Source organism: Equus caballus, chromosome 9, assembly GCF_041296265.1.
Source record: "Equus caballus isolate H_3958 breed thoroughbred chromosome 9, TB-T2T, whole genome shotgun sequence".
NCBI classification, from domain to species: domain Eukaryota; kingdom Metazoa; phylum Chordata; class Mammalia; order Perissodactyla; family Equidae; genus Equus; species Equus caballus.
In genome coordinates, this window is record NC_091692.1 from 50,326,910 (window position 1) to 50,349,632 (window position 22,723).

At 37.0% G+C, this 22,723-nt stretch overlaps 1 protein-coding gene across 1 annotated transcript; it reads left to right on the plus strand.

Moving 5' to 3' along the window:
* Positions 1-292: 292 nt before the first annotated feature.
* OSGIN2 (oxidative stress induced growth inhibitor family member 2) lies at positions 293-22,505 on the plus strand. Its single transcript, XM_005613189.4, has 6 exons — positions 293-1,000; positions 8,049-8,203; positions 13,534-13,670; positions 14,253-14,444; positions 17,469-17,560; positions 20,120-22,505. The coding sequence occupies exons 1-6, from the start codon at positions 957-959 to the stop codon at positions 21,147-21,149; spliced, it is 1,650 nt and encodes a 549-aa protein (XP_005613246.2). The 5' UTR covers positions 293-956; the 3' UTR covers positions 21,150-22,505.
* The last annotated feature ends 218 nt before the right edge of the window (positions 22,506-22,723 follow it).

Below are 22,723 nucleotides of genomic sequence, written 5' to 3' on the forward strand. Positions count from 1 at the left end.
ATACAGGTGAGTCTCACAATCGCGGAAGTTTGCGAGCCGCTTAATTAAAGAAAAGAGGGTGACCCATTCGAGAAGCCAGACTTCCACAATCCGAACTGTTGGCGGTGGGGCGCGGGCACCTGAGGTTTGGTGAGTTCCCCCAGGCAACGGTGATGCAGGGTCAAGAGCGAGAAGCGCGCGGGAGCACCAGGCGCCAGCGCCCGGGCCAAGCGCTGAGAAAGACGCTAAGGAGTGTTTCCGGGGCGGGTATCGGCCTTTCCCGGGCCTCCTCGGCAGGAGGCCCCCGCGGACCGACTCCGGCGACACCGCGAGGCTCGGATGGCAGAGGCCGCACGTTACGCAGGGATTTCCCCTGCGCCGTCCGGCTACCGGGGTCGGCAACTTTTTCTCTTCCTCTCGTCACCCGGCCCTCTCGATGAGCATCCGCCCAGCCCCGCCAAGCCCCCACGCCGCATGTCGGGCGCACGAGGAGGGGACGCTGGACAAGGCCCGCGTTTGGGCTGCCGCTGCCGAACCCGTACGGTCGGCGGGCGAACCTCGGCCTCTGGCCCGCGCAGCCGCCGCTCCGTCAGGCCCAGCCCCTCGCCCCGACCGCGGCTCCACCAATCGCCGGCCTCGCCCCGCGCCGCACCTGCGAGGAGGAGCCCGCGCGCCGCCGTCGCAGCGTCCCGCCCCGCTCCGCCCCGCCCCCACCGCGGCGCCCCGAGATCGTCCGCTGCCGGCGTCTGGTTCCCCGCGGGCGAGGAGCGGAAGCTGCTAGCCTCAGGGGGTCTTGGGCGCGCCAGAGCCCGGCGGGCTGCTGAACCGCAGCTTCCGGGCAGCCGCGGCAACGGCGAGGCGCGGGTGTCGCGCAGATTCCTCTACCCCGAGCGAGCGGGCGGGCGCCGCGAACCGGCAGCCCCGCTGGGGGCGGCGGCCGTGGCGTTCGCGCTCATACGCCCTGTGCGCCGCGTTCCATGCCGGTGTGGTGTTGTCGCTGCTCCCTGGCTGGTCATTTCAGGTGACTTCCCCGCAGCCGGGGCCGGGGTGGGCAGAGGGCAGGCGGGGTCGGGACGGGTCCGGGTGGAGGGCGAGCGCCCGGGTCTGCAGCGGCCTCCCGTCGCGCCCCGCCTTGCCGCCGCTTCCTGCGGGTTCCTACCTAGTCGGGGTTCCCGCCCCTGCTGGGTGGGCTGCTCGCTCCGGGAACTCTCCTCCCTTGTCCCCTTTTCCTCGCCCTGGACCAAACCAGTCATGGGACTGCGAGACCGGTTAGGCCCGGAGCGAGTCGGTCATTGCCAACTGAGACTTAATAAGTAGTGCAAAGTTTTAGTGAAGGGGTGTGAAGACCCTCCCCCACCGTTTAAAATGTCCGTCTTTAAGGAAATCCAATAACCTAAGTTACCGGGTTGAAGGGAGGTAGGGAACTATGTTTTATTTTATGTTTGGTAGTGTTTAGTAGTGTGATCTAGTTACAGATAAGTTCTGACTGGTTAAGATGTTAGTCATTGTAAGCCATATATATTGTAGAAATTAAATGTGGCGATTCTAGACTCACATTCTGGGGCAAGTTTTTAGGGATGATAAGGATAACACATTTTAAAATAAAACTGAATGTATGTTCTAGATCTAGCATGGCTGGCCAATACTTAAGTCAATTGTGGAGAGAAACACCAGACACTTGAAACTGGTTTTAACCCTGTGGCGAAGAAATACTAAGCTTAGCGAAGACATTAGTTAAAAGTACCTTGCTTTACATATGCGACTGCGAAATACGAAACTCTGATCTAGAGTTCTTAAATTTGGGTTCGTAGATAGAATTTAGGTGGCCCATGAATTTGGATGTAAAGAAAGGTGCAAGTCTCTAAATTTTAACCAAAATCTATTATTTTCTTTAATTACGAATATAAGCAACAAATCAGGATAGTATTTGTGACTTTGTCACCAATAAAAATCACAAATATTTTCATATCACATTACAGTTGCATGTATCTAAAGATACTGTTTATGCTTATTTATTCAAAAATGCAGTAATTATACATCACTGAAGTTGTTACTTAATACAGTAGAAAAGTACATATAAAATCACAATTTACTTTTTATAACCATATTTTAATATAATTGGTTTCCTTGTAAATCCTATGTGTCTTTCATGTGTTTAATAATAATATTCAAAGAAGAGGTCCAGAAGCTTCACCAAATTGCAAAAGGGGTGTGAGGCACAGTTCTGGTTTAGAACTGCTGTTGTAATAGAGAGCAATAATGCAAACTTGCCCAGCTTCTCAGTGCGTTTTGTAGAAGTCTCTAAATTCTGGATATTTAACAAAATTGTTTTATGTAATAAACTGCTGGCTTTTAAGTTCTAGGCAAACTTTTTTGTTGATTACTTGACAGACAGTGGTTTGAGAGTATCAGATCTACTTTGGAGAGTTTTGGAAAACAGGTTCCCCTGGTGAAAACTTGTTAAACTGAAGCCCCTGATTAAATAACTCGCCTTTCAGAAAATACTGTCTAAAAGCGTTTTGTCATCTATTGGTACAGTTGAACTCTTAAGATGCAGCTTGGGATTCATATCTATTCAATTAAGCCTAGGTGGTGAGTAACATATGCTTACCTCTTTGTACAGAAGTTTGGAGGACGTGATGAAAACAAAGTATTTGCTATATTTTGATCTTGAGGGATAAAGGAAAACAAGCATATTAGCCAAAAGATAGAAATTTTAATTAATAAACCATATTTCCATTGTAAAAACAGCTCTGTTGCATGTAAAATTTAAAAAATAAAACAATATTTAAAACAGCTCTTTTAGGAGAATTTTTATAATTTACTAATGCTATTTTTTGGAACAATTTCATTAGGAACACACATTTTAAAACAGATTGTGACATCTACATTTTGGATCTTGTCAAATTTCTGAAAGGATAGGTGTTGTGAGAGAACTGTCTATTAACTTTCCAAGGGAGAAATCCCCATATTTCTGTTCTGGAAGATGAAGAGTGTGACTGACTTCATTTGTGACTTTAGAACCTTCTTTTCATATGGTAGTATCAGTTTGGTAACAATTTAGGATTATGCTTCCAAAGACTATAAAAATTCAGATAGTAAAGCATTTCATTTCAGTTGGATCATTTAAAGAAGTATTGCTAGATGTGAGACAAGTTTTTGTTATCCAAGTATTATGCCTATGCTGTCCTTGTAAATTTTTTTTTGAGGCTTTGGACTATAGTGTTTCCAAAACACAGGATGGAAGGCCTCTAAAATCATCTTAAATTTCAAGGAGTCTTTTGATGCCTAACAGTAGGTAACTATTTTTCTATGTGTGTAAAACATGTGCAGCAATACTAAATTTATAACTTAGGCTCTGAATTTTTTAGAAAGAATATTTACTATTAGGTCTTTGTTTCATTGTTGCTTTATAAAACCAGTGAACCATATTTTTGCTTTGTTTGCTTCTCTTGCTTCAGTTTTCCTGTCTGTGTTAAACCAGTATTAGATTTATCAAATACCATGCAGGTATATTACAAATAGTTTATACCGATATTATAGATTATATACAGTTTATATATACACAGATTATCCCAAAGACTAGTAGAAAATCAGAACAAATTATGTGTAGAGAATTTAGATAAGGTAAAACTTTGGCTCTACTTTACTTGGTTGTTGGAATAGACTACAGTCAAATTGCTTGAGGCCCACACACAAAAAAACCTACTAGACCTAATAAATTCAGCAATATTGCAAAATACAAGATCATTATACAAAAATCAGTTGTCTTTCTATACACTAACAATGGACAATCTGACAATGAAATTAAAACAATTCCATTTATACTAGCACCAAAAAGAATGAAACTCTTAGGAATAAACTTAAAATATATAAATAATGTAATATATTATTTATAATATCTACGTATATATATTTTATAATATGAAATAAATAATATAAAAATGCATAAATTTAAAGAAGTGTACACTGAAAACTATAAACCATCAATGAGAAGAATTACAGAAGGCCTAAATAAATGAAAAGGAATCTCATGTTCATGGATTGAAAATATTCTTAAGATGGTTGTATTCCTTGAACTGATCTACAAATTCAGTGCAAACCTATCAAAATCCTAGCTGCCTTTTTTTCAGAAATTGACAGGCAGATCCATTTGCAATGACCCCGCAATAGCCAAGACAATCTTGAAAAAGAATAAAGTTGGAGGATTCATGCTTCCTGATTTCAGAACTTACTAAAAGAAACAGTAACCAAGATAATGTGGTGCTGTCATATAGATCAATGGAAAAGAATTGAGAGTCCAGGAATAAATCCTTACGTTTATGGTCAGTTGGTTTTCCATGGGATCCTCAGACAAAGTCTCTTCGACAAATGGTGCCGGGACAAATGGATATCCACAAGCAAAAGAATGAAGTTGGACTCCTACCTCACATCATATAACTAAAAGTGGATAAGAGACCTAAGAATCAGAACTAGAACTATAAAACTGGTAGAAGAAAACAGGAGTAAATCTTTGTGATCTTGGGTTAGGCAGTGGTTTCTTAGATATGACACCAAAAGCACAGCAACAAAAGAAAAAATAAATTGGACTTGATCAAAAATTATAATTTTTGTGATTCAAAAAACAACATAGAGGCTGGCCCTGTTGCTGAGTGGTTAAGTTTGTGTGCTCTGCTTCGGCGGCCCAGGGTTTTGCCATCGCGGATCCTGGGCACGGACATGGCACCACTCATCAAGCCATGCTGAGGTGGCGTCCCACATAGTACAACCAGAAGACCTACAACTAGAAAACTAGAATATACAACTATGCACTGGTGGGCTTTGGGGAGAAAAAGAAGAAGAAAAAAGATTGGCACCTGAGCTAAAATCTGTTGCCAATCTTTAAAAAAAAGAAAACACACAAAATGAGAAGACAACCCACAGATTGGGAGAAAATATTGCAATTTATGTATCTGAAAAGGACTTGTGTCCAGAATATATAAAGAATTTTTAAAGCCCAACAATAAAAAGACAATCCAATTTGAAAGTGGGCAAAGAATTTGAGTGTCTCTCCAAAGAGGATAAATAAATGGTCAATAAGTACATGAAAAGATGCTTAACATTACTAGTTATTAGGGAAATTCAAATCAAAACTGCAATGAGGTGCCACTTCACACTCACTAGGGTAGTTTAAAAAATAAGTGTTGGTGAGAATATGGAGAAATTGGAACTCTCATATATTGCTGTTGGTGTTGTAAAATGGTATAGCGACTTTGGAAAATAGTTTGGCAATTCCTCAAGATGTTAAATATAATAGAGTTTATGGCTCAGTCATTGCATGCACTCCTGAGAGTGTACGCAGGAGAAATGAAAACATTTGTCCACACAAAAATTTATACGTGAATGTTCATAGCAGCATTATTCATAATAGTCAAAAAGTGGAAACAACCCAAATGTTCATCAGCTCATGAATGAATTAAACAAAACATTATATCTATGCAATGGAATATTATTCAGGAATAAAAAGGAGTGAAGTACCAGTACGTCCTACTACATGGGTGAAGCTTGAAAACATGCTAAGTGGAAGAAGTCAGACACAGAAGGCGACATAATGTATAAGGGGTTCCATTTATATGAAATGTCCAGAATAGGCAAATCCAATAAAGCAGAAAGTAGATTTGCGGTTGCTAATAGCTGGGGGGGTGGCAGGGGTGTATACTTTTGGGGTGATAAAAATTTTTCTGGAATTAGTGGTGGTAATTGCAAAACTAACAACCCTGAATTGTACACTTTAAAAGGGTGTTTTATAATACATGAATTACATCTCATTAAAGGCCTTGTTTAAAAAAAAAAAAGGCATTTTCTTTCCAGGCTCCCTTTATTTACTTTGGTCTAGGCCCCAATCAAATGAGCTGTTACGTTTCTTATGTTTTGGGGCTCTTGAAAGCTAGCTGTCTTTCTTGGTTAATAGAAGCCCAACAGGGGAGGCATTTTATTTCTGATTGTCTTAACCTCTCAAGTTTTTTCTTAAGTATAAACCACTTCTTTGAGAGGACAAGTCCAATGTAATGAAAAGTACTTGCTTATAAAATGTATAGTCAGTATATAGAGTTGATAGCTGTATTAAAATTGAGGCCTACCAGAAAAAAAAAGATTTCTTGAGACATCTTGACTTAGAATATTAGATGCCTCTTAATGAGTTATACAAAAATTGTATTCTGCTGTACTTTTAAGCAAAGTGATTTGGAGTTACTTTGTTTAAGCCAACACTTCTCTTCTAGCCATAGTTTGCTTGTTCTTAAGGAACATTTGAATGTTAAGTATTCATTTCACAGTATTTATTTGTAGACTGAAGAAACCGGCCAAGGCATTTTATATCATTGAGTTTTGCTTATAAAGTCAAATATGGTAGTAACTGCTAAAATGCTGTCATTCAAAGGATCATCAGTTGCTTTCAGAGTGTACAGGATATCAGATAATAATTTAAGTAGTCTAGCTTACTAAGTATATATATATATATACTCTTAAGTTGACTCTAAGAGTCAACCCCAAGCATATCCTCCCTGTTTTTTAATGTGAAATGTTTAAGGTTTGAAGAAGGAGACATCTGTTTAATTGCCAGAAATTTAGAGTGATGATCATTTTTATTATTTCTCAGGTTATATATATAGAAACACAACACTGTTTGAGGTAAGGATGTCTGGAAGAAACTGAAGATGAGGTCTGCATCTCCTGAAAAAGAATTGTGGCCTTTACAACCACAATTATATTAATCAGGCCTGGGTATCCAAAAGGACTTTGGTCAGAAGCATTCTGAGGGAGCTGGAGAACTGTCTCTGGCACACACTTAGGAGAAATATCAGGGACAGGCCTGAGTATAATACATTCATGTTGAGTTCAGTTGCCAAGAAGCAGAAGCAGGCAAGACAGCTAGTATACCTGGATCTGATAAGATGTAGTAATTGGAATGATCTGAAAGGGATGGATTATGCACAAGATATTTCTTCCAGGGGCAGGGTTGCAGTGTGAGGAAGGGCTTTCTCTAGTAGCCACGACCAAAGAGTATTCTGGCCAAAAGGGGCCGTGTATAGTTAGGGGAGTCCAAATATTCGGGGTAGAAGTTACATCTTCAGTTTAGGAGAGCTGTCAGTGTGTTCTAGGGAACTCTGCCCTATCCTAGGGTAGATTGGGAACTTGTAAATTTAAAGGGAAGCAGAAATTTTGGTCTGTGATTCTTTCCACTTATCACCCTCCTCCGGAATCAATGAGTCCGATGAAACAACCCATCCATCCCATGTTTATTGTTTTGGTAATAGTATTAAACGCACTCACCCATTAGTTGGTATTCAGTTTAATATTTCCAGACACTGGCCTGTTGCTAACTATATGAAGATGAAAAGTAACTTGGGGATTCTATTCTGAAGTAATCTCAAATGTAATGTAGAACGTTAACTCTGCTTGGAGTATACTCCATTTATTGTGTGGCCACGTCAGAATGCTAAAACTAGTTTCTAAGGAGGCAATTGAGAAAGAAGGTAGATTAGAAATCAACATTAAGATTTTCCATACTTCATTATCTCCTTGAGAATAAATATGATATATACTTCATTTTTTTACCAAAATGCACAATTTGTAATATATAAGCACAGTAACTTCTCTTTAAAATATTATATGTGACTACTCTAAATATACTGCCGTTAATCCACTCACCTTTTTATCAGTGAGAAAAAAGAAGAGAAACTAGCCATTCCTAGGAGCTCTCAGAGAATTATAAAAATCCTCAATACAGTGCTATGTCTTTGATCATTAAAAATAACTTCTTATTTAGGACTTGTCTTATGTAGGACTTCCCTACAAGGTACAAAAGAGATATTAGCAGCTATTCAGGATTTCTGACATTGGAAGTGGTGTAGGTTGACATGTAGCTAAGCTGTTAATTTGAAGGCATTAATCAGAAGAATTTCCTTTTTTCCTTTTATGGAACTATTGAATATTTTATGGACTAAATAAAATCTGAGTAATGACAGATTTTTATAAGGGCTATATTGACTTTATGTGTCTCATTTTGTTCCATGTTTTTTTTAAAAAAGAAGTTATAGTGACACTGAAACCGAAGGAGAGATTTTTAATTCTTTAGTGCAATATTTTGGTGATAATTTGGGGCGAAAAGTTAAAGCTATGCCATTAGTTGAAGAAACTACTTTACTTGAAGATTCATCAGTGACTTTGCCTGTGGTAGTAATAGGTAAGTTATCGCATTTTATCTCTTAAATTACAGTTATGATCCTTACTACTTTTGTAAGTGTACAGTTACATAGCACAAGTTCTTAGGATTGTATTGAAAAGTATTCTTAGGTTGTTTGATATGGTAAAATAACCAATAACCAAATCATTGGAGAGAGTAATTTGTTAATCTGATATTAGATTCTATGTTAGAATACAACATCTTTTCATTGAAGGATGAATATTACTCTGTTATTTAAAAATATTGTCTATTGGTTGTGTTAATTATATGACAGTGTCATGGTAAAGATGAACAACAGTATTCTTAGATCCCTGTACAGAGCATTCTGTGTACGTTATTGGATTATGCCTTACAACCTGACAGCCCTCTGATGTTGTAGGGCTAGCTATAGACAGGGAAACTCAGAAGTTGAATAACTTGTGCAAGTTAGTAACCAGTGCTTAGTTAGTAATGAACGTTATAGTACTCTGCAGTAATGTTTATAATTACCTGAACCATAACATTACTATTATATATCCTTTGTACCACCTCAACAGATATGCATATTAAAAATTAAGCTATATATAGAACCTAATTACTTTAGAATTATAAAGTTTATGATTTAGTTTTATTGCATGTATTTAATTACCTGTCATGTATATCTTTCATCTAATATTCAGACTCATGAAATCAAATAAGTACTATAAGGTGAAGCCAAGCTGAAGGAAAGAATAGGGGACATAACGTACCATGATGGCATACAACTTCCTTAGTTTCTTTGATAGCCTGTTTCAACGTTAATGGAAGGAGTGAAAAGTCCTGTCCCCTGACTGGCTTGTGGGAGATGAGGGGAAGGAAGGAAGGAAAGGAGGAAAGCAAGATAGTTCTATATTAGATTGCCCTCTGGAGGAGATGACAGTTTTTGTAGTAGTTCTCATCCAGGATATCTCAGATCATACCTTGTGTTCCATTTTCCAACTTATGTCCAACCCTGGTTTTCCATCCTGCATGTCTTGGAATGAGTAAATGTCTTGTTCTACCTGGGCTATGGGAGTGTTAGAAGAGGAAAAACTACCTTCATCTGTTCCTGCCCACTGCACTCGCTCCAAAACAGTCCATTCCTATTTTGCCCCAGCTAGCCAATGAGTAGCTTAACCTAATGTATTAGAGCCATTACTGCCGGCAGTATCACCACCAGTCTGAGCATAGATAAAGAGCTAATTTCCTTAATAGAGGTATTGGTTTTGTGTTGTCATAACACTTTTCCACAAACCTAGTGGCTTTAAACAAAAAATTTATCTCGCAGAAGTCCAGCACTTGTCTGATTGGGCTAAAATCATGGTATCAGCAGGGCTGCATTCCTTTCTGGAGGCTCTAGGGTAGAATGTTTCCTTGCTTTTTACAATTTGTAGAGGCTAGCGCATTCCTTGGCTCCTGGACCCCTTCTGCATCTTCAACGCCAGCAATGTTGTTTCGCTCTTTAAGTTGCTTTTCATAGTCATGTTTCTGCCTCCCCCCAGCTGGGAAAGGCTCTATTTTTAAGGACTTGTGTGATTATATTGGGCCCATCTGGATAATCCAAGGTACTCTCCCCATCCCAAGGCCCTTAATTTAATCACATCTACAAAGTCCTTTTGCTGTATAAAGTAATAGGTTCTTGGGAGTGAGAGAGCATTCTGCCTATATAGTTCTCTGTGAACTGCCTGTTTCTTTGCCTCTTGTCTGTTGAGTGTTGTTTCTTTTTGATTCCAGAAACTTGGCTCTTTGCCTCACATCTTAACTCGCACTATTTTTCATTTATTTAATATTTATTTTAATTAATAGACTTTATTTTTAGAGCAGTTTAGGTCTACAGGAAAATTGAGCAGAAAGTACAGAGAGTTCTCATATACTCCTTTTCTCCCCACCCCCTGCCGTTTCCTCTATTATTAACATCTTGAATTGGTGTGGTACATTTATTATAATTGAGGAATCACCGTTTATACATTATTAACTAAAATCTGTAGTTTACATTAGGGTTTACTCTTTGTGTTGTACAGTTCTGTTGGTTTTGCTGAATGTATACTGTCTTGTATCCACTGTTATAGTATCATACAGAATAGTTTCACTGCCCTAAAAATCTCTTGTGCTCCGCCTATTCATCCTTTCTGTCAACTCCCGACCTCTGGCAACCACTGATCTTTTACTGTCTCTATAGTTTTACCTTTTCCAGAATGTCATATACATGGAATCATACAGTGTGTAGCCTTTTCAGACTGGCTTCTTTCACTTAGCATTAATGCATTTAAGATTCCTCTGCTTTTTATGCCTTGATAGCTTATTTCTTTTTATTACTGAATACTATTCCATTGTATGGATGCTTCACAGTTTTGTTACCCATTCACTTACGGAAGGACATTTTGGTTGCTTCAAAGTTTTGACAATTATGAGTAAAGCTTCTATAAACATGCATGTGTAGGTTTTTGCATGGCCATTAAGTTTTCAATTCATTTGTTTAAATACCTAGGAGTGTGATTGCTAGATCATATGGTTAGACTGTGTTTAGCTTTTTAAGAAACTGTCAAATTGTCCTCCAAAGTGGCTATTATCATTTTGCATTCCCAGCAGCTATAAACAGGAGTATCTGTTGTTCCACATCCTTGTCAGCATTTGAAGTTTTCTGTGTTTTGGATTTTAGCTGTTCTGATAGGTGTGTAGTGGTATCTCGTTTTAATTTGAAATTCTGTAATGATATATGAGGTTGAGCATCTTTTCATATGCTCATTTGCCACCTATGTATCTTTGAGGTGTCTGCTCAGATCTTTTGCCTACTTTTCAATTGATTGGGTTGTTTGTTTTCTTGGGGTTGATTGAGATTTAAGAGTTCTTTGTACATGTTACAAAGAAGTATTCTATCAAATACATCTTTTGCAGATATTTTCTCCCAGTCTTGGACTTTTCTTTCTCTTAACAGTGTTTATTGCAGAGCAGAAATTTTAAATTTTAATGAAGTCCTGCTTATCAATTTTTTCTTTCATGGATCCTTTCAGTGTTATATGTAAAAACTCAGTTACCAAACCCAAAGTCACTTGGATTTTCTCCTATGTTCTAGAGGTTTATAATTTTTTTGTTTTATATTTAGGTCTATGATCTGTTTCAAGTTAATTTTTGTACAAGATAGAAGATTAGCATCTAGATTCGTAATTTTGCATGTGGATATCCAGTTGTTCAGTACCATTTGTTGGAAAGACTATCCTTTCTCCATTGGATTGCCTTTGCTCTTTGTCAAAAATAAGTTGACTGTATTTGTGAGGCTTTCTCTCTAGGCTTTCTATTCTGTTCCATTGATTTGCCTATTATTCTTCCATCATTTCCACACTATCTTGTTGATTGTAGTTTTATAGTAAGACTTAAAGTTAGATGGTGTCAGTCCTGACTTTGTTTTTCAGTATTGTGTTGGCTATTCTGGGTCTTTTCACCTTTCCATTTAAACTTGAGAGTCAATTGCCAATATCCACCAAGTAACTTGCTGGGATTTTTATTTGGGTTGCATTGAATCTGTAGATCTAGTTGGGAAGAACTGACATCTTAACAATATTGAGTTTTCCTATCTGTGAACATGGAATATCTTTCCATCTATTTAGATATTCTTTGATTTCTTTCACCAGTTTTAATGGTTTTCCTCATATAGATCTTACATATATTTTGCTTGACTTATACCCAAGTATTTCTTTTTTGTGCAAATATAAGTGTTGTATAATTTCAAATTCTACTTGTTCATTGCTGGTATATAGGAAAACAATTGACTTTTGTATATTAACCTCATATTGTGTAATATTGCTCCTATTATTTGTTAGTTCCAGGAGTTTTTTGGTCAATTCTTTGAGATTTTCTACATAGATAATCATGGCATTGACGAACAAAGAGAGTTTTATTTCTTCCTTCCCAATCTGTGTATCAAAATTTTATTTCCTTTTCTTGTCTTATTGCATTAGCTAGGTCTTCCATCATGGTGTGTGTTGAGTAGGAGTGGTGAGAAGAGACATCCTTGTCTTAACAGTCTTAGAGGGAAATCACCTAGCTTCTCACTATTAAGTATGATGTTAGCTGTAAGTTTTTTGTAGATGCTCTTTATCAAGTTGAGGAAGTTCCCCTATATTTGTAGTTGCTAAGAGTTTTTATCATGAATAGGTGTTAGGTTTTGTCAGATGCTTTTTCTGTGTGTGTTAATATTATTGTATGATTTTTCTTCATAGTTTTGTGTCTTTCTTTTTGCTTCCAGGAAATTAGCTCTTTACCTCAGATCTTAACTCCCACTATTTGTCATTTGTTTTTAATTTTTACAAAGTCAAATGGTTTCTTTTTCTTTTTGTCTTTTGAGTTTTGTGTCATGCTTAAAGGCTTCCCACTCCAGCATTATAAGTAGAAATATCCAGCTTTCTAATATTCTTATGATTTTACTTTTCATATTTACATCTTTGAGCTTATTTTATTTGAGGAAAAATATTAGGCAAGGAACAGGATTGTTTTTCCTGATCGCTAGTAGTTGTCCTAGTTGGATTCAGTTTTTGATAGATGAAGATAATAAAGAAGTGGCAGCCCATACTAAAGGAACTAGAGAAATGGAAGTAGTTAGGGTCCAACAAAAAAATCCGGTTCGGTTTTAGTTAAAGCATATAAAAATATAGGAAGGCAGTAATAGGAGATGGAACTGGAAACATGGTTGAGACCAGAACATGGAGAACACTGGGTAGTCAGAAACAAGCAATTAAGGCCTTTAGAATAGAGGGGGTAACATGACGAGGACCACGTGTTACCAAAACGCATCAATGTAGAATGTGAAATTATTTTGGAGTAGGTGAATATGGAGGAGAAACAGGAGGAGATTTTTGTCTTCTGAGTGAGAGTATAGGAGTGAGAATAGCAGACAACTGTATGGATATAGGTTTACAAAGTACGTTTGGAATTAGAACCTGATTAACTTAAGATTTTGCTCGTACCTTACTTTGAGAAGGGATGAGGTTTAAAAAGGATAGGGCACCTAAATGAAGGAACTCATGAATTTGCTTTTGAAAACATTGTGACTAAGTTATTAGTGGGTCAGTCAGGTGGAGTGAAGAAATAGCATGGTGGGATGTATTTTTGGGGAAGAGGTCAGCCTAGAGATCTAATTTTGGGATTCAGTAGCAATAGGGAGTTGAAGCTTAAGTAGATGAGACTCCCAAAAGAAAACAGGAGAAGACAGAAGTCAGAATCTTGTGAATATTTGGTTTTAAGAGTTTAGAGAAGGAGGAATTGGTGAGCGAGAAAAGCCAAGGAACAAGAGTATTAAGATGCATGACACACCTCTCTCCACTTTTTTTTTTAAAAAGGAAATGGACCTTCAGGAATCTGCCTTTCTTATATGTTATCAGGCTATAGACCATATTTGTCATCAGAAGCAATACATCCAAATACAATCTTACATAGTAAATTAGAAGAAGCAAGACATCTTTCCATTGTTGATCAGGTAGTATTATCATTATATTATTATTATGTTATTATTATTACATGTCAATCTTTTAAATTTTTTTTTAATACTCAGGTTGTTTTTCTACTTACAGAAGCATTGTGTTTCTTAGCTGAAAATCCTTTCTTCTAAATAACATTTTCTATCATTTTAACTTTAAATTTTGTAAATATGTTTTGCTGAGTTACTTCTCTTTATTTTCCTGAATTGGTTTAGAGCAGAATTCCCTAAATTATTTTATGATGGAGTTTTAATAGGTGCCCTATGCTCAACTAAGTTTGGGAAGTGCTGCTTTTTATTGTTGGAGCATCAAGGTAGAAATATTAAGGTATATTAGCATATTAAAAGCATCTTCAAGTTTTACAGTAAAAGGATCTGATTAGATTTGTTAAAACCCAACCTTTTCTCATATTTATTTGACCAAAGAATCTAACCAGATCTCAAGGACCATCACTGCTCTGTAGCACACTATCTGGGTAATGCTGGATTAGAGCAGTGGCCTTCACTATTATTATGATAGCTGTGTTTGTTTTTCTAAATTCTATCTACCTTTTTTCCTTCTTTTTTAAAAAATTCATTCAGGACTTAGAATACTTGTCTGAGGGCCTTGAGGGCCGATCATCCAATCCAGTTGCAGTACTTTTCGACACACTTCTTCATCCAGATGCTGACTTCGGGTATGATTATCCATCTGTTTTGCATTGGAAATTAGAACAACATCATTATATCCCTCACTTAGTTCTTGGTAAAGGTCCACCTGGTGGAGCTTGGCATGTAAGTATATTTTTCTTAGCATTTTTGTTATATGTCATCTTGATAAGACCATTTTGATTCTTAAACATTATGATACAATGTTATATGATGTTTACCAAATATTTAGCTGAGAATTTTAATGCTGTTCAGTTAAATATGGGTTAATTACTAGTAGAAGTTAAGCCAGATTTGATTAGTGATAGTCTTAGAATAAGTGTTTCTCTATATTATTTTATAAGAATTATACAGAAAATATTTCAAGAATATTTTGCATAGTAAAAAATTTATTCATTTTAGAGTTTACAAAATCTCACACAGTATTTCATGCCAATATCCATTATTTTTCCTGTATTTTCCAGATTGTAAATGAAAAGTATTGTAAAAGAAAGAAGTTGTATTAGTCTGCTTGGGCATGGACTGAGTGGCTTAAACAACGGATACTTATTTCTCACAGTTGGAGGGTAGGAAGTTTTAAGATCAAGGTGTATTTAGTTCATGGTTATGGTCCTTTTCCTGGTTTGCAGATGGCTGCTTTCTTGCTGTGTCCTCACATGGTGGAGAGAGTGCTCTCTCTCTTTCTCTTCTTATAAAGCCACTAATACTACTGTGAGGGCACCACCTGCATGACCTCATCTAGCCCTAATTACCTCTCAAAGGCCCCATCTCCAAATACCATTACATTGGGGATTAGGGCTTCGGCATATGGAGTTTTCGGGGTGACACAGTTCAGTTCATAGCAGAGGTTAAGCCAGAGAACCAATAGCGCATTTCATTAGGGAGCAGCAACTAATAATTCTTCACTCTTGTGTCCTTAGCAGTTAGTACAGTGTCTAGTGAGTGCTCATTTCTTGTACAAATAAATAATTTTTGCTATATTTATGAAATAGACTTCATGGGAATTTTAACATTAAATATCCAATATTTAGTACAAACTTCACTTAGATCTTCCTGTATTCGTGCAGTGTTACATGTCTTAAAGTTGTTTACATTTAATTTTTCAACTGATTGTTTCAGGGTATTTGGGGACTTTCTAGATTAAATATATTGCTGACTTTTTTTTTTTTTTTGAGGAAGATTAGCCCTGAGCTAACTACTGCCAGTCCTCCTCTTTTTTTTTTTTTGCTGAGGAAGCCTGGCCCTGAGCTAACATCCGTGCCCATCTTCCTCCACTTTATATGTGGGACGCCTACCACAGCATGGTGTGCCAAGTGGTGCCATGTCCGCACCCGGGATCCGAACCAGAGAACCCCGGGCCGCCAAGAAGCGGACCGTGTGCACTTAACCACTGCACCACTGGGCCGGCCCCTCACTGACTCTTTTTAATCTTAATTCTCTTTATGGTAATAGGTAGCAACTACCAAATTATCTGTGCCTTTTAACTTAAGTGTTTAAATTTGCTCTATTAATAAGTAACATTCTTAATAAAACTGTATTTCTTGAAAAAGCCATAATATGTTTTTAAAAAGTTTTTAGACTACATTCTCTAAGTTCCTCAGGTTTTATATTGTACTTATATTTTTCTGCTTAGAAAAATGTGCAGGCAATAATTGATCTCTGTTACTTCATTTCTTCCACTTATATATATAGGAAAGTTAAAGTATGGTTAAGCCTTGATTGCTGAAAACACATTTGAGTCAGTGTTAAAGCTGAAATATACCTACAACTTGCTGAATTTTTTTTCATGCCTCATATCTACTAGAATAGGGATATAGATAAACGATATTTGAGCTGTGATCCAGTTGTCAAGCATCACTTCTATGAAGCTTCCTTACTTTCCCAGGCATAATTATTTGTCCCCACCTCTGCATTCTGTAATTTATTCTTAATCTCATAGTGCTTGACTGTAGGACTGTTTGTTTAGGCAGTTATCTCCCCTGTGGTGCTTCACATACATTTCAGTTAACCTTGGTTATTACTCAAATGTAAGCTCCCTAAGTCTTTTTCCTCTCATATTAGTCCTATATAGTTCTCTGTTTCTCTTGTGATCCAATTTCTCACCACTTTCCTCACTTCCAGACTTTCTATGTCCCTTCAACTCCATTTAGTAATAAACAAGCTTTCCTACACTCATTTCAGTTATGTCCTACTTCTGCTTCTTTTCTTGAAAGCTTGCTCTTTCCTGAAGATACCACCCTCGCTCCAGCTCTCTGAAGTGGAGTCTGTTCATTCTCCCATAGCCCCATGTCCTATCGGGTTGGCTAGTGACATTGGTGCTGTCTTTATTCCCTATTGCTCTTGTGTAGAAGCCCTTGTTCCTTTGAACAGGTTGTCATTTTCTAGCTTCTCTACCATTCCAGAATGAGCCCCTCAATTATTGAATCTGTGGCACCTAACTCATTGTCTTCCATTATATCCCAACTTTTATTTCACCTTGAATAACTTTACCTTTACGTGACACAGATCCAACACCTTAACGTCTTAGTCTCTTAATCTCTTCATTCTCAATGATCTTCTCTTCCATTCCTCATTAGGTACTAACTCCAGTGGCTCCACTGTAACTCTTACCTTTCCTAACTACTCAACTTGTAAACACCTAAATTCTCAAATCTTCAGGATCACAACTTTCTGTTCTTCCAGCTGCATCACCCCGTTACTTAACACTGTACCTAAACTTGTAACACAGAGAATGTTCCAGGCCCTGATTTTTAACCTCCTTACCTGTCCAGCTTAGGTTCTATAATCCATCGACTTAACCATTCTCCTAATTTCCTTGATCACATGGGCTTGGCAAAGAAAAGCAATTCATACAACTGTGCACTTTATCTTTTCCTATAAAACATTACCAGAAAAGAAAAAAATTCGTACAACTGTGAAAAGTATTCTCCAATGTCAGTTGGGTCCTGAACACTACATTTGGCAATCCTTTACTATTTCCTTATTAAGTTCTTCTCAAACCTCTATCCTTTTTTTTCCACCTTCCTGCTTAGAAATACTCGATTCTTACTTTATAGAGAAAATGAAATCTGAAGTGGGTTTGGCTAAAAAGAAAAAAATCCATGTTACTGCTGAAATATGTTTTTTGATTGTACATTTTTCTTCAAATAGAATATGGAAGGCTCCATGTTGACAATCAGCTTTGGAAATTGGATGGAGCTACCTGGACTTAAATTTAAAGATTGGGTGTCCAGCAAACGAAGGTAAAGATTAAACTAGTCAAATTCTTTAGTGTACAATGGGAAAGAATCTGTTGCCAAATTTCGAAGTATTTTTGATCCTGTAAATGAATAATATAAATGTGTGTTTATTTCAAATAAAACCTCTTTCCAGCAGTGATTATGAGCTAGTTTACATTTGGAGATGTTATAGAACTAAGCACACAGAGGTAAGGGATTGTCTACAGATTGGGTTCCTTTTGTTTTTTTTTTAAGATTTTATTCTTTTCCTTTTTCTCCCCAAAGCCCCCTGAGACATAGTTGTATATTCTTTGTTGTGGGTCCTTCTAATTGTGGCATGTGGGATGCTGCCTCAGCGTGGCTTGATGAGCAGTGCCATGTCCGCGCTCAGGATTTGAACCAATGAAACACTGGGCCGCCTGCAGCGGAGCGCGAACTTAACCACTCGGCCACGGGGCCAGCCCCCAGATTGGGTTCCTTTGATTTCTTTGTTAATCGTGGATTTATCCCACTCTCCTGTTAAACCACTCTACGTTTAGTACTTTCTCATCCACCCACATATCCTTTCTACACTTATTTTGTTAGTGGATACATAACTTCATGTATGCATATCTCATGTATACATACAAAAGTGTTTGACTTTCAGCGTAGAAGAGTGTATATGATTTATAATTTAGAATGATGGAATAAACTAGAATCTGTGAGATTGGCTCCTTGGATATAGAGGTAAATATTTAATAAGAAATATGAAAGTAGGAGTAACTCAAAAGAAATTTCAACTTGGAAGAGTACAAGTTCATTTATTTTGGGAGAAAGAACTTGAAATTTAAAAAGAGAAATATGAAAAGCCCCATTATTTTCAAGGATAGTAAATATTAAATTAGATAGGAATTACTAATCCAGAGAACCTAGTCTAATTTGACTGCTCACAGAAACAATAAAGCAGGAAGTTAGTTAGAACAGGGCTATAACATTTGAATGCTTGACTTCCTGCCAGGTAGAAACCATGTTAATTCACAGAAATTATCCTTAATTTGAGAAGATTTAAGGAGAGCAAATTTAGACCAGCATGAATAATTGAGATTAAACATTTCACATTCCTTTTGGGTTTTTTAAAATGGAATTTTATATGAGTTTGAAATGTAAAGTTGCAAAATCAGGCAAGTTGTACGAGTTCTTGATTCTTTTTAAGCAATCAAGTGAAATTGCTCAATATTCTTCCCTTTGTGATGTGGGTAAAAAAGGGATTATGTGATTTATATACCAGCAGTGTTCATCCTTCTAAGTTGGGCATACTCTGTATTGAAATTATATGTGAAAATGAGTCTTGTGATAAATAATTAGCTTTAGTTCCTGCCTTTGCATAGTGTTGAGAAGACTCTTAGATCTCTAGAGAGTGGGAGGGTTTGAATCCTGACTGTACAACTTCTAATGTTGTGACCCTGGCCAAACAACTTAAATTACTGCTGTCAATTTCCTAGTTTGTAAAAAGGAGATAATAATAGTAGTAACTACTACATAGGGTTTCTATAAAAATAGTTAATACATTCTAAATCTTAATTAAATTTTAAGAAGAAATTTTTATGACTTTCTTCCAAGTTATAATGAATTATGTGAAACAATTTGGGTAGGTATGTTTTTATTATTATTTATCTCTAATTGGGGTACAGTGTTTAGGGCTACTAATATCCACTGCTTTAAAGTTCAAGTGGAAAATGAAAGAGGTACTAGTGCATTTTTTCATAAAGAGCAGATTACATTTATAGATCTCTTTATGAGTAGGAAAACACAGAAAGAAATGTCATATCTTATTTACTTAGATGATTTTGTTCAAAAGACAGTTATTTTTGCTCATCATGAAAACAGAAAGCAACTCATTAAAAATCGTGTCAAGATGGTACATATTATCTTTAAGAAGTATATGTATGGGGGCGGCCCCGTGGCCGAGTGGTTAAGTTCGTGCGCTCCACTTCAGCAGCCCAGGGTTTCGCCAGTTCGGATCCTGGGCACCGACATGGCACCGCTCATCAAGCCATGCTCAGGCGGCATCCCACATGCCACAACTAGAAGGACGCACAACTAAAAATATACAACTATGTACTGGGGCCACTTTGGGGAGAAAAAGTAAAAATAAAATCTTAAAAATAAAAAAGTATATGTATTAGTTAGACTTGCAATATCTCAACAATTGTAATCTAAATAATTCAGTCTAGTTATAGGTTACAATTGTGAGATAGACTATAAAACAGTCTAATTTTCAGATATTCACATTTTAATCCCTTCATTTATTTAATAAGTTATTGATAAAGGCAGCTAATCTGAACAGCTATATGCCAAGGCGCTGGGGAAACAAAGATGCATTCAATATAGTCTCTACTCTTATGGGATTTCTATTGATAAGACTAATTTATCAACATTTTTAAAAAGAAAAAAAAACCTTGCTTTCTTTGTAAAGTGTTAGGATAATTTCTAACTTAGTCCAGAGGAATTAAAAAGATATAATAGCTTACTAGGTAGAGAAGTAATAATCATAGAAACTAAAAGTACTATCCGGCTAAGATATTTTTCCTTTCCCTTTTTTAGAAACCTTAAAGGGGATCGAGTTATGCCAGAGGAAATAGCTCGCTACTATAAACATTATGTAAAAGTCATGGGTCTTCAGAAGAATTTCAGAGAGAATACTTACATTACGTCTGTATCAAGACTCTACAGAGATCAAGATGATGATGATCGTCCAGACAGAAATATTTCAACGCGGCATTTACAGATAGAGAAGTCACAATTTATCAAGAGAAACTGGGAGATCAGGGGTTATCAGCGAGTAGCAGATGGTTCCCACGTTCCCTTCTGTCTGTTTGCTGAGAATGTAGCTCTGGCAACTGGAACATTGGATTCTCCTGCCCATCTGGAAATTGAAGGGGAAGATTTTCCTTTTGTGTTTCATTCAATGCCTGAATTTGGAGCTGCTATAAACAAAGGAAAGTTGAGTGGCAAAGTGGATCCAGTGTTAATTGTAGGTTCTGGGCTTAGTGCAGCTGATGCAGTACTGTGCGCTTACAACAATAATATCCCTGTGATTCATGTATTTCGCAGACGAGTAACTGATCCAAGCTTAATTTTCAAACAGCTTCCCAAAAAGCTTTATCCAGAATACCATAAAGTCTATCATATGATGTGTACTCAGTTATATTCTGTAGACTCAAATCTTTTATCTGATTATACGAGTTTTCCTGAACACCATGTGCTTTCGTTTAAGTCGGACATGAAATGTATTCTTCAAAGCATCTCTGGATTGAAGAATATATTTAAGCTCTCTGCAGCAGTAGTATTGATAGGTTCTCATCCCAACCTGTCTTTTCTGAAGGAGCAAGGGTGTTACCTCGGTCATAACTCAAGCCAGCCAATCACATGTAAGGGTAATCCTGTGGAAATAGATGCATATACCTACGAGTGTATTAAAGAAGCTAACCTTTTTGCATTGGGTCCTTTGGTTGGAGACAATTTTGTTCGATTCTTAAAGGGAGGGGCATTGGGTATTACACGCTGTTTAGCTACAAGACAGAAGAAAAAGCATTTATTTGTTGAAAGAGGAGGAGGAGATGGGATAGCTTAAAGCAAGTTTACAAGTAATTTTATATGGACAGTTTACTGTTAAAAGATTTTTAATAGTGGTTTTGCAGTGTACTGGCTTGAATTTCTGGACTTTGAACTAGCTGGAGAACAGCCTCAAGCTATAGTAACTATTTTTTAAAGTTACAAGAACTTGGTGTCCTGATTTATATTGTAATGTATCAAAACTGCCAGTGTTCAGACAAGTAGAAACACTGCCAATTTGGTATACTTTAAGCTCTCACTTAAGTGAAACATGGTTTTCTTTCAAGACTTACTTTTTGTGATCATTTTTGGTTATGTCTGATTTTAAAATATTACAGCCTTGAATCTATAAAACCATACAGTCAATAGGCCAGAAATTGTCCTCAGTATATATTGGGTCACCTTGCTGCTCAAAGGGTAGTGCAAAGATCAGCATCTGCTTCAGTTGTAACCTGTTAGAAATGGTTCTGAGGCCCGACAATAGACATATTGAATTAGAAACTGCATCTTAATAAGATTCTCAAGGAATATGTATGCTCATTAAAGTTTGAGAGACACTGGTCTAAATGACAATGGGATACAAGGTTATGTATGCTGGGGGTGGGGTGGGGATAGGAGGCATTTACAACTCAGGTTTTATTTATTTTGAAATTACCAATTACGTAAATTAATTTATTACCAAATATGAAAAGTATTTTTATTGAAACCTTAACAGGTACTTCATATTCTTAGCTTCTAATAATTTAAACAGTCCAATAATGTTGGCATATATTTAAGACATCCAGGAACCTGGCCAGGACTTTTTTTGAAGGTTTATTCTCTACTTAACTAGCGTTAACAATCTAGTTTGCAGTTCAGTGAACTGTGAAAGGAACTACTTATCCCTGTGTGACCACTGAGTTAAATTTGTCACTGAAACTAAGATATTTGGGCATAAGGACTTCTAACATTGTAATATTATTTGGGTATTGCTTGAACTATTAAAGGTCAAAATTGAGAATAAGGTTAAAATCTGTCTTCTCCATTCTCAAGATGAGTACTTTGAAATTTATTCACTGGAGATGACAGAGCAGCTCATACTATGGTTATTTATTGAATTATATGCTGTATCTTAATTTATATTTAAGTGTGCTTAATGTCTGTTATTTATACACAAATCCCTAGAATTCTGAGTGTAAGATAAAAAAGTCTTTCTTCTGAAGTTCTCTATGGCAAATTGAATTTCTCTCTTTTTTTTAATTTACATCTGGAATGTGTTTATTGAATGTCTAACTATTCCGTTTTTTCTTAGTATTAAAAAATGGACTACAGTATCAGTATTCTGTACATCTTATTGCAACATTCTGTTCCTAAAATATAATTTACCTTAAAATTGTTCAGAATGTACTTCTTCCTCCAACTAGCTGTTTCAGATGAATTGATGAATTCTTACACTCTTGATAAACATGTCAGATTAATTTGATTTTAGCAATATAATCCAGTTTTAGTTTACTTTGATGGCAAATTGTTTTCAAATTAATTTCAACCTACTGATATGGTGTAAAATCCTGATTGCACTTGATTGAGCACTCTCCAGCTTGCCTGTTCTTAGGA

Bases quoted from the DNA above. Each gene is read 5' to 3' on its own strand.
- OSGIN2 (XM_005613189.4), top strand. From the start codon at position 957: ATGCCGGTGTGGTGTTGTCGCTGCTCCCTGGCTGGTCATTTCAG. The intron at 1,001-8,048 runs GTGACTTCCCCG...TTTTTAAAAAAG, and splicing joins TCCCTGGCTGGTCATTTCAG to AAGTTATAGTGACACTGAAA. The intron at 17,561-20,119 runs GTAAAGATTAAA...TCCCTTTTTTAG, and splicing joins TGGGTGTCCAGCAAACGAAG to AAACCTTAAAGGGGATCGAG.